This window comes from Hippocampus zosterae, chromosome 8 (assembly GCF_025434085.1).
Source record: "Hippocampus zosterae strain Florida chromosome 8, ASM2543408v3, whole genome shotgun sequence".
Lineage (NCBI taxonomy): Eukaryota > Metazoa > Chordata > Actinopteri > Syngnathiformes > Syngnathidae > Hippocampus > Hippocampus zosterae.
Window position 1 is genome coordinate 9137477 of NC_067458.1, and position 13749 is coordinate 9151225.

The 13749-nt window shown below is 42.0% G+C and overlaps 2 protein-coding genes across 7 annotated transcripts in view; one reads left to right on the top strand and one right to left on the bottom strand.

The window, feature by feature from the left end:
- crb1 (crumbs cell polarity complex component 1) overlaps positions 1 to 13749 on the bottom strand; it is a 226567-nt gene that overhangs the window by 169423 nt on the left and 43395 nt on the right. The window lies entirely within an intron of this gene.
- The window catches only part of dennd1b (DENN/MADD domain containing 1B), a 142209-nt gene that overhangs the window by 118561 nt on the left and 9899 nt on the right, over positions 1 to 13749 (top strand). For all 5 annotated transcript variants that reach the window (XM_052073906.1, XM_052073908.1, XM_052073909.1 and 2 more), the window contains 5 exons: positions 4918 to 5008; positions 6272 to 6312; positions 7583 to 7618; positions 8559 to 8615; positions 10394 to 10483. In XM_052073906.1, coding sequence (XP_051929866.1) covers positions 4918 to 5008; positions 6272 to 6312; positions 7583 to 7618; positions 8559 to 8615; positions 10394 to 10483 — 315 coding nt within the window. The remainder of the gene's footprint in view (positions 1 to 4917; positions 5009 to 6271; positions 6313 to 7582; positions 7619 to 8558; positions 8616 to 10393; positions 10484 to 13749) is intronic.

A 13749-nucleotide genomic window follows, 5' to 3' on the forward strand; every position in this document is an offset into this window, starting at 1 on the left:
TCCAGCACCCCCGCGACCCTAGTGAGGATCAAGCGGTTAGGAAAATGAATGAATGAATGAATGAATGTTAATGGTTGAAAAAACATGCCATTTCCTGAAAAGTGATGATTTTGGAGGATTCCCCCTGACAGCAAAATAAATCTCAGAGAAAATAGTTTCAATCAGTCTAATCAGAATTACTTTTTACAGTATATACTGTATATATACACACACACACACACACACACACACACACACACACACACACACACACCAAGGTCAAAATGGGAAACGCCTCCGAAGGTGGTGGAGAATGACAGAGCGAAGATCCTGTGGGACTTCCAGATCCAGACTGACAAGATGGTAAATGGCGTACCAACCAGATATCGTGATCATAGATAAAGGGCAGACGAAAGCCGTAGTAGTGGACGTAGCGGTCCCAAGTGATGGAAACATCAGAGAGAAGGAACACGAAAAACTCAAGAAATACCAAGGGCTCAGAGAGGAGCTGGAGAGAGCCTGGAAGGTAGAGGTGACAGTCGTGACTGTGGTGGTCGGAGAACTCGGAGCAGTGACCCCCAAATTAGATGAGTGGTTGCAACAGATCCCGGGAACAACATCGGACATCTCAGTCCAGAAATGTGCAGTGCTGGGAACAGCAAGGATACTGCGCAGAACCCTCAAGCTTCCTGGCCTCTGGTAGAGGACCCGAGCTGAATGAGGGATGGACACCACCCGAGGGGGGGTGAGACGAGGAATTTTTTCTTACATATATATATATATTAATTCATCTTCCGAGCCGCTTGATCCTCACTAGGGTCGTGGGGGGTGCTGGAGCCTATCCCAGCTGTCTTCGGGCAGTAGGCGGGGGACACCCTGAATCGGTTGCCAGCCAATCTTAGGGCACACAGAAACGAACAACCATTCACACTCACACTCACACCTAGGGACAATTTAGAGTGTTCAATCAGCCTGCCACGCATGTTTTTGGAATGTGGGAGGAAACCGGAGCACCCAGAAAAAACCCACGCAGGCCCGGGGAGAACATGCAAACTCCACACAGGGAGGTCGGAGCTGGAATTGAACCCGGTACCTCTGCACTGTGAAGCCGATGTGCTAACCATTGGACTACCGGGCCGCCCTATATATATAGTTAGTTAGTTATATATATATATACACACACATACACACACACAGTATATATTGTACTGTATATATATTTGAAACAGCTAGCAGTTTAATCAGTTTAGTATTGCCACCTATCACAACCAAATATCATTTTGAGCACCTGGCAAAGTAGGAGTGTTATGAAGCCAAACCTTCTTCGTGCCTTGAAATGTCTTCAGGTTTTAGGTCTAAAAAACCCCCAAGAAAACCTAAATTTTTACGGAAGATTTCAACTGCTGTTCAAAGATCAAAACTCTCCGTATTGCCAAGATTAAGAAGTACACTCTTCATAGAACGTAATGTATTTGCCAAGACGACTGTAAAAAGTTTATTCGTAATCAGTTTATTATTTTCTTTGTCAATTAACTTCTTTGGATGTCCATTAAGAGCTTTAAAAGATGGCTTGATGTTTTTTTTTTTTGGGTGTGTGTATAACCGTGTTGACAGACTCAATGGCAGAGAAAGTACACCTTTCCTGGTGGAGATAATTAATCAAGACTGTTGTGACTCCTGGAAACACCAGGAGCACGATTTGTTCCGGAAAAAAGAAAAGTTACATGGAATGGAGGATTAAATGTGCTTTAGTTTCTTCTCTGATCTTTAACTTGTGTAGCTCGATGAGGAACATCAAGACTGAAAAATATTTTAACATACTGCTAATTTGTTCTCGCTTTCTTGATATATTTTGGGTAGGTCAGAAATCATTGGTTTTGTGCTGATTCGTCTGTAATAATTAATGCCCACAATGAGTCAGGTAATCAGCCTGAGTGAGATAAGTGGCATCTTTGGCTCGGGTGTTGATTTGGGTTGATTATGCGCGCTAATTAGAGCAGCCGAGTAGTCGAGTAGTTTCTCACCTCTCATTAAAATGGTCTAATGATGAGCTTCCAGCCTCCTGACCAGAGGAGCGGGTGGCCGCGCGGCTTGTTAGTTAGCCGGCAGTCCCAGAGGACAACATGGCCAAAAACAACCTATGCTCTTGTTGGGTGTTGGACACACTTGCAAAGAGGAACAAATTAGAGCCGCACAAGGGCTGGGTGAACTGGCCTAAAAATGAAATAGATGACTCTCCTCCCTTTAAAGCCCCTTAATAATAAGAAAATTAAACAATTACTAATTTTAAACAATTTTGTTCCTCTTATAGTTAAAAATAACAAACAATTGTTTAAAAATTGCCTTTTAAACACATCCCCTAAAAAAATAATATCAATGAATGGAAACGATATTTCCTTTGGGATCAATGCCTAACAAACAAAACTGTAACTGAACATAACACTGATAAAAGGTGTTGCATCCAAACAAGATTCACCTCTGCTCCTGAAATTGTAAATAAAATTTTGCAGACAGTTCTGGCCAAAAGCGTTGGCACCCCTGTGATTTTGTTAGATGTCGCACTAATTTACCCAGAAAATTGTAGCAATTACAAATTCATCTCTATTCATGTTTATTTCTCTATTTTTTTTTCTTTTTTGGCATTGGAACATGAGGGGAAAAAGCAGCCAGGGGGTGAGGAGGATGGGTGTTGCCAAATCTCATCATTCCACTCCTAAAATCAACTGGACAAACTTAATAATTAGCAGCGCATACTTTGGTGGTGGTGGTTGGGGGTCTGAATTAAATCCCATTGTGTCAAACATCAACACGTTTCTTCCACCACTCTGCTGGACTTTTGGCCCACCCTTCTGTTGCCAACACCTCCAGGTCTCCAATTTGTAGGGTGCCTCTTCCAACTTCTGTTTTGAGATTTCACCACTGGTGTTCTATTGGGTTTAGATCTATACTCATTGCTGACCTCTTCAGAACTCTCCAGCGTTGTGTCTTCAGCCATTTGGGGTGCTTTTTGAAGTATGCTTTGGGTCTTTGTCTTGCTTTAAGACCCCTGACCTCTGATGGAGACCCAGTTTTCTGACACCGGGCCTGACAGTGCATCCCCAAATTATTTGGTAGTCTTCAGATTTCTTGATGCCATGCAAACGGTCAAAGCATCTGGTACCAGAGGTGGCAAAGAAAGCTCAAAACATCAGTGAACCTGCACTATGTTTCACCATAGGGAAAGTGTTCTTTTCTTTCAAGGCCTCGTTTTGTTGTTGGCAAACAGTTCATTTGATGTCCTTCTCAATTAGTTTGGCCTCATCTGTCCACAGGACATTCTCCCAGGGGGATTTTGGATAAGTCGATGCAAACTCCAGCCTGACTTGTTTGTTTGTGTCAGCGAGGGGTCACCCTGAGTGTCCTATCACGGTGTCCGTTTTCATTCAAATGGCGACGGATAGTGCAAGCTGACACCTGAATTAGAAGTTGATTGAGGTTCTTTCGCCATCATTCAAACAATTATTCATCGCAACCTTTAAAATGTTTTTCCATTTCGTCCACGTCTTGAGCGGTTAGCTACCGTGCCATAGGCTGTGAATTTCTTGATAATCTTGCACACAGTAGATGCAAGAAAACTTAAATCTCATGCATGTTATCAGTATAAACAGGCTACCAAAGCTGGAAAGGGGATCATTTGATTTTTTTATTTCTGTATATTTTTTTTCCTGTACTTTAATCAATTTGAGCCCACCCCTTCAAAAATCAATTTAGGGATTACGTTGATAAATTGCCCAGCCACAGCTTGCGCAACTCGCAATATATAGCATGTTCTTAAGTGAAACATTTATGTGGGTTTTTTTTTGGGGTGCATTGAAGAATATCAATCCATCAGTATCCTTTGAGAAACACACATTTCTGAATGTTGTTTGTCTTTATTTTAACCGTACAACCAAACCGCACACACGCATGACAAGTTATTTCAAGGGGGAAAGACACTTGGTTATTTATTATTTTACATTGAACAAAAATACAAACAAATATATATTTTATCTTCCTTTACCCTTAATTGGCCACTCATTCTTTGGCAAGGAAATTACGAATGTTAACCCTAGCAATTGAAAGATTGGTTTATATTTTATAATAATCATTAGTTATATTTAACGTTATACATATATTTCTCTTTTTCTCTCCTTTTATATCTCTACTGTGATTAGCTGTCTATGCTGATTGGCGGGGTGAAATCATAAGTCAGGTCAGCTTTTATTGTTTTAGTGATGCGTCTTGCATATAATTTGACTTAAGGTAATCAATAGATACATAAATAATCACTTGTCCTTGTGACATACGAACCCCTTCTCCTTCAGAAATAAACTTCACGGGTTGTCCTCTTACTTAGTTATGGTGTTAAAAGCCAGACCTGTACCCCACCCCCATCCAAAAAAAGATTTATTTTTCACAATTTTCTTTGCATTATTTTTTCCAAAGGTCCATACATATCGTAGACGAGCTCAGTTCTTGTCAAAGAAAACATTGTGCCATCTCGCTTTATTTGAGGTTATGTTTGACATTTATGCCACTTTGATGTTGTGTTTCTAAGTCTTTGACTTGGATGCTACTTTGTGGGGTTTCGTGAAATGTGTGCTTTGTTGGCTGTGAGCTTCATATTTATGAGATGGTGATTTACTTGTTCCAAGGAGCGGAAATGAAACTTCCTCATGTCTTGCACGCCGTTCGTCATGCAATCTGTTGCAATGCTCGCTCACCTGCTCCACATTAGCAAGTCTCCATTACCTGCAAACCGCCTCATCTTTGTCTTGTGGTTCCGTCCGCCAGGATTAATAACACCCCAGTGTCGCCCCAGTGATTGACTCTTTGTGCATGTGTCCGTATATCACTTTAAGTGTGTAACTTGCCCCTCCTTCTCTCCTTTAATAAAGCAGTTGTAATTTATGTTTGTAGTTCATCGACGGACGACTGGCCAAATTGAACGCAGGCCGCGGCTTCACCGACGTGTTTGAAGAAGAGATCACAGAGGGGGGCTTTTGTGGAAGTGAGTTGTGGCGGAGCTGTCCATCAATTAGTCGCTTCGGATTAACTTGCCGTTTTTCAGGTTCCGAATGAAAAGTCATCGTGCTCATGTAAAAAGGGGATGAATGAAACACTGAGTGTTAAAGTTTTATAGGGCTATTTTCTAACGCGAAACCTTTAAACACTGCTGGTTTTCCTCTGAAATCCAAATGCGAATACATGAGATGCATTGATGAGCTGCTTTAGACTATTTGGTTGATTCTAATTATTATTGACATTAAAGGCAACATCAAGCTTTGGAAAACACCTTGAAGTGACATGGAGACAGTCAAAAGTTAGGAACAAAGCAGCACCTTTTCAAACTGAATTAGTTCCATTCATGCTTGATAGGCACCTACATGATAAAAAGGTAACTGGAAATTTGGTTGGATGTGGTAAAAGACAATTGATGGAAAAAAATTACATTTGGTTTGTCAACAATGACACTGAAGACACAACAGACACCTGAGAGGAAATGAAATCCCAAAGGAATTGTAAAGCGAGCGCCCGAGGTTTTTACTTATATTTACAAAGAAGCCTCAACCCGCAATTTTCCCTCATGCGCCGTGATAAACATTTGTCATTATTCCATTCATCATCACTTATTTTGGCTTACGGCATCATCACTAGCCAAATAAAAACAGTGACATTGCATGCAGAAGCCTATTCCGCACTGGACTGGTGCACTTTTGCCACGAAACATTGATCACGTTTTTTTTTTCTCCCTTCATTTAATAAAAATGAAAGCCAAATGAAGACTCGTATCTGTTGACAGCTGTGGTTGCAATGTTAATTTTTTAATTTTAAAAAATTGTGTTTAACAGTAAAGTGTTTCAACCAAACACTAAAATGCAGCTTTTCCTTTGTTTGCACATTCAATCATCTCATGAAATATTTCAACAATCCTGTCCGGAATTTATAGGACGTGTATCAATAATGGCTGTCTCTATCAAACAAAATTTCAGTTCCAAAGTCATACATCTCCTTTTCCTCTCAGCTTGTCACCATGTATAGCAAGTGAGAGCAAACAACACAACAAATAACATGACTAGTTTGCAATGAACTCATCAAATCGGATTTATGTATTTGTTCCGTCCTTTTCTTCATTACCTCCATATTTTACTTTTTATTTTGTTGAATCAACACAACCGCGTCTGAATGTGTCACCCCTTAGTCCTTATTTAAGGACTTGAGTGCTACGAAGCCCGATGTGAGTCATTGATATTTATTTCAATTTTCTCCACAGGTAACGCAAAGTCCTACCAGCAGTGGATGCACACCGTCAAGGTATGAACGTTGTCCCGACTACCATAACTGCTTCTATACCGCTGTATGTAACTCCATTTCACCTCTCACGCCATTTTCTTTGAAGTTAATTAAAAGCATAACTGACAACAACTCTTGGCTTTGAGAGAACGGGCAGCCCAGGATATCCGGGTGCAGCTGCACAAGCGTTTAGGATGTGTGAAGTGGCGCGTGCAGCCGGACGGTGGAGACAGAAGTGATTTGACATGACAAGACGTCGACGGACATGACGTGTTGATCTGGCTGCAAACATTGGTGTTACGACGTTAAACCAAGCCGGGAACATAGATCTCCTTCCTTTTTCGTCGCTCGTTTTTTTTCCCTCACTGTCTGTCTCTCTTTATCTGCCTCCCTCGTTTCATCTCTGTCACAGAACCCCCCGTCCCCCCATCTCCCAATCCAATCTCTGTCTCTTCCTCTCACTCACTACACCGACTGTCTCTAACTCTCCCCCCGCTGTCAGCTGAGGCTGAATTAGTTCTCTAGAGTGCTCTTCAAAGGTTTGTTAAAGTTCACATTTCCTGACTGACAGGGATCTATAAGGGGGGCCTTCACCTCGGGCCCCCCCCACGCTCCTCTCGCTCTCCCCCTTCTGCCAACTTCTGAAACGCAGCCTGCCATTTTCCCTATTTAGCTGTTTAGCCAACGCTTTGTGCTTTTACTTGAGACCTAAAGGGAGCGCGAATGAGACGGCAAAGCGGAAGGCGCTGTAAGAAAGACATTCCCTTCCAGAATGTCGGTCAGCTGGCCTCAAAGTGGATATCAATCAAGCGATGTCCCTCCCATCCTCCGCTTCTAAATAAAAACCACCATAATGCCATGAAATGTGAGCTTTACGCGGTGATTGATACTAATACTACTCTGAAGTGGAATTGCGGTGCTATTTACAGCTCCTCGCCGGTGACGGTGAGATTGAAAATCACACTATGAGAAGCAATGTATTCAATGACAAGGTGGCTGAGGGCCACTGGGGGAATAAATACTCGTAAGCGCGCTAAAACGTGAAGTATTCGATTTGACTGAAAGTCAGAAAAACTTGAGTTGTCACCATCAATGGAACATTGAGCCGTAACACACCAAAAAATATATCGACACAGGGCAGGTCTTATGCAAATAAACAATTTGTAGTCCACGAAAGCTTCTACTACACCTTTCATATTTGCAGCATCATGCCATGTGTGCCTCATAATCCAATTGCCTTTGGTTGTGCATGTTCACGAATTCTGACGAATGCAACTGTTTTTGTGAACAGAGGGGAGGAGCGCTCATCAACACGGCAGTGACAAAGGTAAAAGCTCTTGCACAAACGGCAGCAGGCAGCATATCAGTGGCGGGCGCTGGTCCGTCAAGGAGGGGAAGCTCAATTTCGGCCTACATCATAAAATGTGTCTATGTATTTAGACGTGAATTCTCCTCTCCGTTCCTTTTCAAAACAAAATGAAAAGGATGCCATCACCATAAGATTGGTGATTGGCTCATTTCGCTGTCAATCAAAAAGAGATTCAGCCTCAGTCAGATCATCCAATCATCATGCAGAAAAGCTGAGCGTCCCGGCCAGTCGATACACGCCCACTGTCCATAGACTCCCAGAGACGCTGAGCGTCCGATGGGCGGGACAAAACTAGCATTTATCCAATAACGCGTCTTGTTTCAATGCATTGGGACAACAACACTGAACTTACCACGCGGTCGACGCTCAGCGTGCACACAGTTTAAAGCACAGTGAAGCTGCGGGAATGAATGACAAGAGAGTCACGTCGTAACCAGTAAGAAGCAGCTGATTCGAAACAATAGTTGAGCGCGTTGTAGCACATATTTAGTCAATGACATGTCCACACAATTGTACGTCCACGCATATATTTGATTGCGTACTTTTTGACATTTTAGGGGAAGGTGAGCTTCCCTTGCAAGTCTGCTGCATATACATGTTTAGTAGGTGCACATAGTTAAATCACCTACTGTGAATTAAGATGAAGGTCAAATGAAGACATTTTGGACAGAAAAAGAAAGCATAAAAGATCAGCCGTGCTGTGGATGTAAGTCGGTCCATGCTGGATGAGCGGTGTTCTACCATTAAAATCTGTACAATAAGTGCTTCAAAGTGGTCGGGTGCGCTTTTAGGCGATTATTTTCAGATTTTATCAAATGAAAGTACAACAAAATGATTTTCAGGATTGTTTTGGGAGGAGGTGGGAGATTCATAATCCGCGTGTATGTTCCCCCCCCAGGCCAAAAGTCATGCCAAGAGGGGGATCCGAGACATTAAAGGACGACTTAAACCACGGGTGAGCAGCAGAACGGACCTTCAAACCTCACACCCACACAAAGGCCCATAGAAGCATTCGCGCACACACCCCCATACACACAAGGCTGTTGCAGCCGGACACGCACACCCCTCATAGCAAGAGGCACGAAGGCTGCTTTGCATGGAACGTGTGATTCCTGTGCAGGACTCTTTAATGACTGCCGAAGGCCGCTCGGCGCTTTGTTCACGCCTGTACATTTTTAACCAACGCCCCTCTGGCTATGGCCTGTCACGTCACCCCAGCCCCTCTTTCCCCTTTATTGTCTGCATATTTCATCAGCGAGCCTGTGATTTCCTCAAAGCTAATGTAACGAGGTGTATGTTTCCATAAGTCTGCCGGATTTGATGAGGCAAAAGCAGCTTGATCTGTCAGTGGGGCACTGATTACGAGCAACATGAGCAAGACGCAGCCCTCTGTGAAACACGCCTATACGCAAACATGCCCGCGTAGTCAGGAGTGGCAAATAAAAATTCAGTCATCGCTTTCAAAGATTTGCAAAGAATTTATGTCCTCTGTTGTTGGAAGTCATCAGCTTGGATTCGGTCATTTTTTGACATTGCTGCCAGCTGTTAATGGACAGTAAAGGACTTGGACTGAAGTTTAAACTCGGTAGCCACATTCCAAATGATCTGAAAGCGGAATAGGCCGACGGCTTGAATGTAATTAATTGAGGCACACTAAGTACCAATTATCTTCTTGGCTGGATTTGCACCCTACGAAGCATTCACTCAATAAGCAAACTTACCGGTAACTAAAAACAGACTGAAAGCAATAAACACAATGAACATATCATTTGACATTGAGCTAATGGAAAAATGGGATTGAAGAATCTTTTTGAAAATACTTGAAAATTCAATTTTCAACGATGATTGACAAACCAACTATTTTGTTTTTATATTATTGCTTAATTATGCATTTGTATTTATACTGTTTGTAGTTAACATGTAGATTCAGCTATAGTAACACTGCTTACTCGCACTTCAGAAGGCGCACTTTTTCACAGATTTTTTTTAAAATCTTTTTTTCTCCTTGTTCTTTTTTCCACCCAATGTCCACCCCGTTTTTTCTCCCCCTCCCACAACCCCATGCAGTTATGCCATTCTATTTAAATCCCCATATTAAGTAATTGACAATGTCACTCGTTATATTAACACTATAAAAAGAATGTAGTGTATCTCCACAGTAAAATCTTTCAACTTGCAAAGGCTTTAAAAATCCAAGCAGCGATTAGAGCGTGGTGCTCAGAGTTCAAAGCCAGTTTTTGCATTCCAATGCCCCCTGTCACTGACTTGAAATTGCTTCAGCGCATCAAATCTTGAGCAATACTTGTTGGGTGGTGAGACCTCAAAGCAATTTAGTAACTCTGTGCAGCAGCTGGCTGCATTCATTTCTCACATAAAATGTGATCTTTGTGATTTGTTTTATTTGAATTACGCTGTCTCCAAATTTAATCTTGCTGTCTTGACTTATTCTGCCCATTTTTTTTGAAGGTGGATTAATCACATTCCATTTGAGCAGCAAAATTCTTATTTCTTATTCTCATGGCCATGCCCTTTTCCCCAGTGAAGTAAAGCGTGCAGGAAATCCAAGTTTATATATTGACATACATACTGACGCATTTGGAAAATGGACAAATACATAGAAATTTTGAAAATTTTTGCATGTGTGTGGTTTTGGACTACAGCCTTGTTGGCATGTTTGCAAGTTGATTGCACGTACTGTAACACAACATCTGAGATTTATGTTCGGCCTCACAGGAGGAAGAGGAGGAAGGGATGACAGTCTGTGCAGGTTCCCCCACTAGTACCAAGAGCCTGTCTCCAAGGCGACTGCAAAGAATGAGACGGGTATGACACGCACGCACCTACACATACACATACACCAGTAAATCAGTTAACTACCTCGGCACTGATCATAACAGAGCTTGACTGATAACGGATGCAGCTTTTCACCTCCATTTTCCTTTCGCGCCCTCTATCTACTCCACCCCAACACTCTTCTTCCCTCATCATCTTACCTCACTGTCTGCTGTGTTGCAGTTCTTGGAAGTACGTTATTTGAGTGCCAAAAGTCATGATAAGCATTTTGTTTTCTGTCCACGTGCTGCTGTTTGTTGTACAGGCCGTATCTCTCCCAGAACAGTGCGGACAGGAGACGCAACTCATATGCCAGTCAGTGTTTCTGTTGAAAAACTCGCTTGTCCACTGAGAGGATTGTGTTTTTGTCTTTGTGTGTATCGAGTGTAAGCACACACATGTGATCAGATAAAGTTGGATTCTACTGCAGTTAATGTCAACATTTGCTTGTCAGCTTTAAGGGAATTTAGTGATTAAATGCGCATGTCTGGTCAGTGCTTAACACATGCAGGCATCCTCAGGGACACATAAGTTTACTTGCTCATTGTTATATTACAATAACACGCCAATCTCTATTTTCAACAGAATGTCTGAATGCACATCGTGACATTTTTGTCACCGCTCCTCTAAAAAAAAAATGTGATTAGCAGAGATGGTGGGGTCTCTAATTAGCATTGTGTGTCCAGTGTGTGAAACCAGGCTGGAAATTCTTAGCGCAGAAGAAGGTGCGAAGGCCTGGGGAGTGGGTAGGGGGGTTCAGGGGAACAGAGGAAGGGCAATTATGGCCTCCCCCCCAAAGACCTTCTCTGGGTGCTTACAAAGGATGCTCACAGATTAACAGTTAACATGCGATGTATGTGTGCACGCACTTACCAACACACACATGAAGCATTAAGTATACACACTCGCTCACAATCGTGTCCATGCCATTAAGTGTTGCTCATTGCTACGGTAACGGGCCCCTGGAGACCACTGTCGGAGGGTCACATAGGACCCAAGGTTGCATGTCCCACCGCTCTGTGTATTTATCATTGTCCAGGAGTCCACAGCCACATCCAATATCCTCGCAACATTTGCATTTTTACCATGACTCTATCTGTACACAAGTGGACTACATTATCGGTACCACTCTGTAAAATGAAAAAAGAAAAAAAAAAAACCACAGTGGTCACAAAATTAACTTGAATCTGACAAAAGTAATGATAAATAAAAATGTTAGCTGGTCAAAATGTCATCTGATTGCCCTGGTGAAGACGGCACATGCTCCTACTGGTACATGGTGGGAAGGGGGGAATATATCAATACATACCCTGGAGCACAGCAAATTAGCAGGACAATTAATGAGTGTCTTTTGGAGAGAAAATTATACACGCTAAATTTAACCGAACTGGAAATGAACTCATCTGCCACGAACGGTTGGCCCCTCACAGCTGAAGCTATCTTACGTTGCCACTATAACTGACAATGTCTGTTATTTTTAATGCTGAAGACACTGTTATCATTGTGGGTGTTACGCTAGGATCCCTGCATGGAATAATAAGAGACACTCAAAGAAATAATACAGCACCTCCGTGGATGGCCAAATGTTCAATGTATATTAAAATGGTATGAAATATTTCCAATTCATCAATATTTTATTGTTTATGGGTATGTCTTTGTGCAAACTATATTTGAGTAACATTCTTTTAAGTCCACGTGATCTCCTCATTGCCTCAACCTAAGTGTTATATTTTAAGGGGGGCAAAAGCAGCCTTTGTAGCTCATCCATCTTATCTCTGTGTGTCTCTCTCCCCTTGCCGTGCTCTTGCCCTGCACATTCCTCCCAGTGAAATTATGGTACAGTAGTATTGTTTGGTCTGAAGCAGGTGTTCATTGCACCAGAAACTGACCTCATTGGGAATAAGCTAGTTCAATGGAGTTTAAGCGCTGATGGTTAAAATATAAGACATGCTTTTTATCCTTTTTCTCTAGGGGGGCCTTGACTAAGCATATACCTGTGTACTCTCAGCCTCTCATTCAGACCCACCCGCCCCCTCAAAAAAAACCTGCTTGAAATTCCCCCAAAATCTATATAGAATACAATAACTTTTTTTTTTTTTTTTAAGTTGGTGAATCCCCTAATTATAGGAAAAAACAGAACTGTCCCATTCCCTGATATACTGTATATAATGCAACAAAAATTACATTCCTGGTACACAGCAGGCCTTGATAATGTATCAGTATGTCCCGCAAAAATAAATAAAATACATTCAACAGAATGTTTGATAAATAAGAAAAAAATCTGGAGGAAAACCCCTGTCTTGAACTGCATTTTGTGGGATGCAGGCGACAGTATGGCGTTACATTTCCACCACAATTAAAAGCACATGAGAGGAAATTTTGAAGCGTTGTGCCAACACTAACAAGTTTCATTTGACGGTGGTTCAACTGAAATACAGGCGCTAGAGACCATATTGTTTTTGTTTTTTTTTTAGACGCTGCATTTACATTGTATGACAATGAATGAAGGTTAATGTAACTGTATCAATGCTACCGGGCTGGGCCGTTGCTCAGAAATAAGCGGAGGGTCCGCTGTTCGATTCCCGCTCCGTCCAAGTCATGTGTCGTCATGTTCTTGGGCCAGACACTTTTACCCCCTCAACTCCGTGTGGTGTGCGGCTGGGTGTGAATGTTTGGGCGTAGGTAGAGGGGACGTAGGTGCCCACTGGCAACCGTCTGTCTGCAACAGGGCAGCTGTGGCTCCAGAATGTAGTTTAGCGCCACCAAAGTGTGAGTGAGTGAGTCCATGAATAATGTATCCAATATCAGCGCTTTGAGTGCGCAGTTGTCCAGAAAAGCGCCATAGATATCTGATGCGTGAATAACAATATCATTATCATTAATTCTCTGGGGTAGCATCGTTACATTATCCGCAAATAAACATTTACAGCACTGCTAGGGCAGCATGGATGTGACCAATTACATATCACACGACGTTTTTGTACAGTAAATTTCCTTGAAAACTAGTTTTACAACCAAAATGTTTTGAATGGTATTTGTACTCTGAATCGTTTTATTGTATTTCATTCGGAATCCATGTATGACTCTTTCTTCATTTGATAAGTAAAAAAAAAAAAAGTGAAATACTTTTATCGTGATACATTTTTCAGTCCGACTACACGCAAAATATTGGCATTGCTCTGCTGTGTGACCCCAGAAGCATCCAGTAGCAACACAACTTCCAAAAGCTGAAAAACATTCCAGTTTCCTCAGTGATT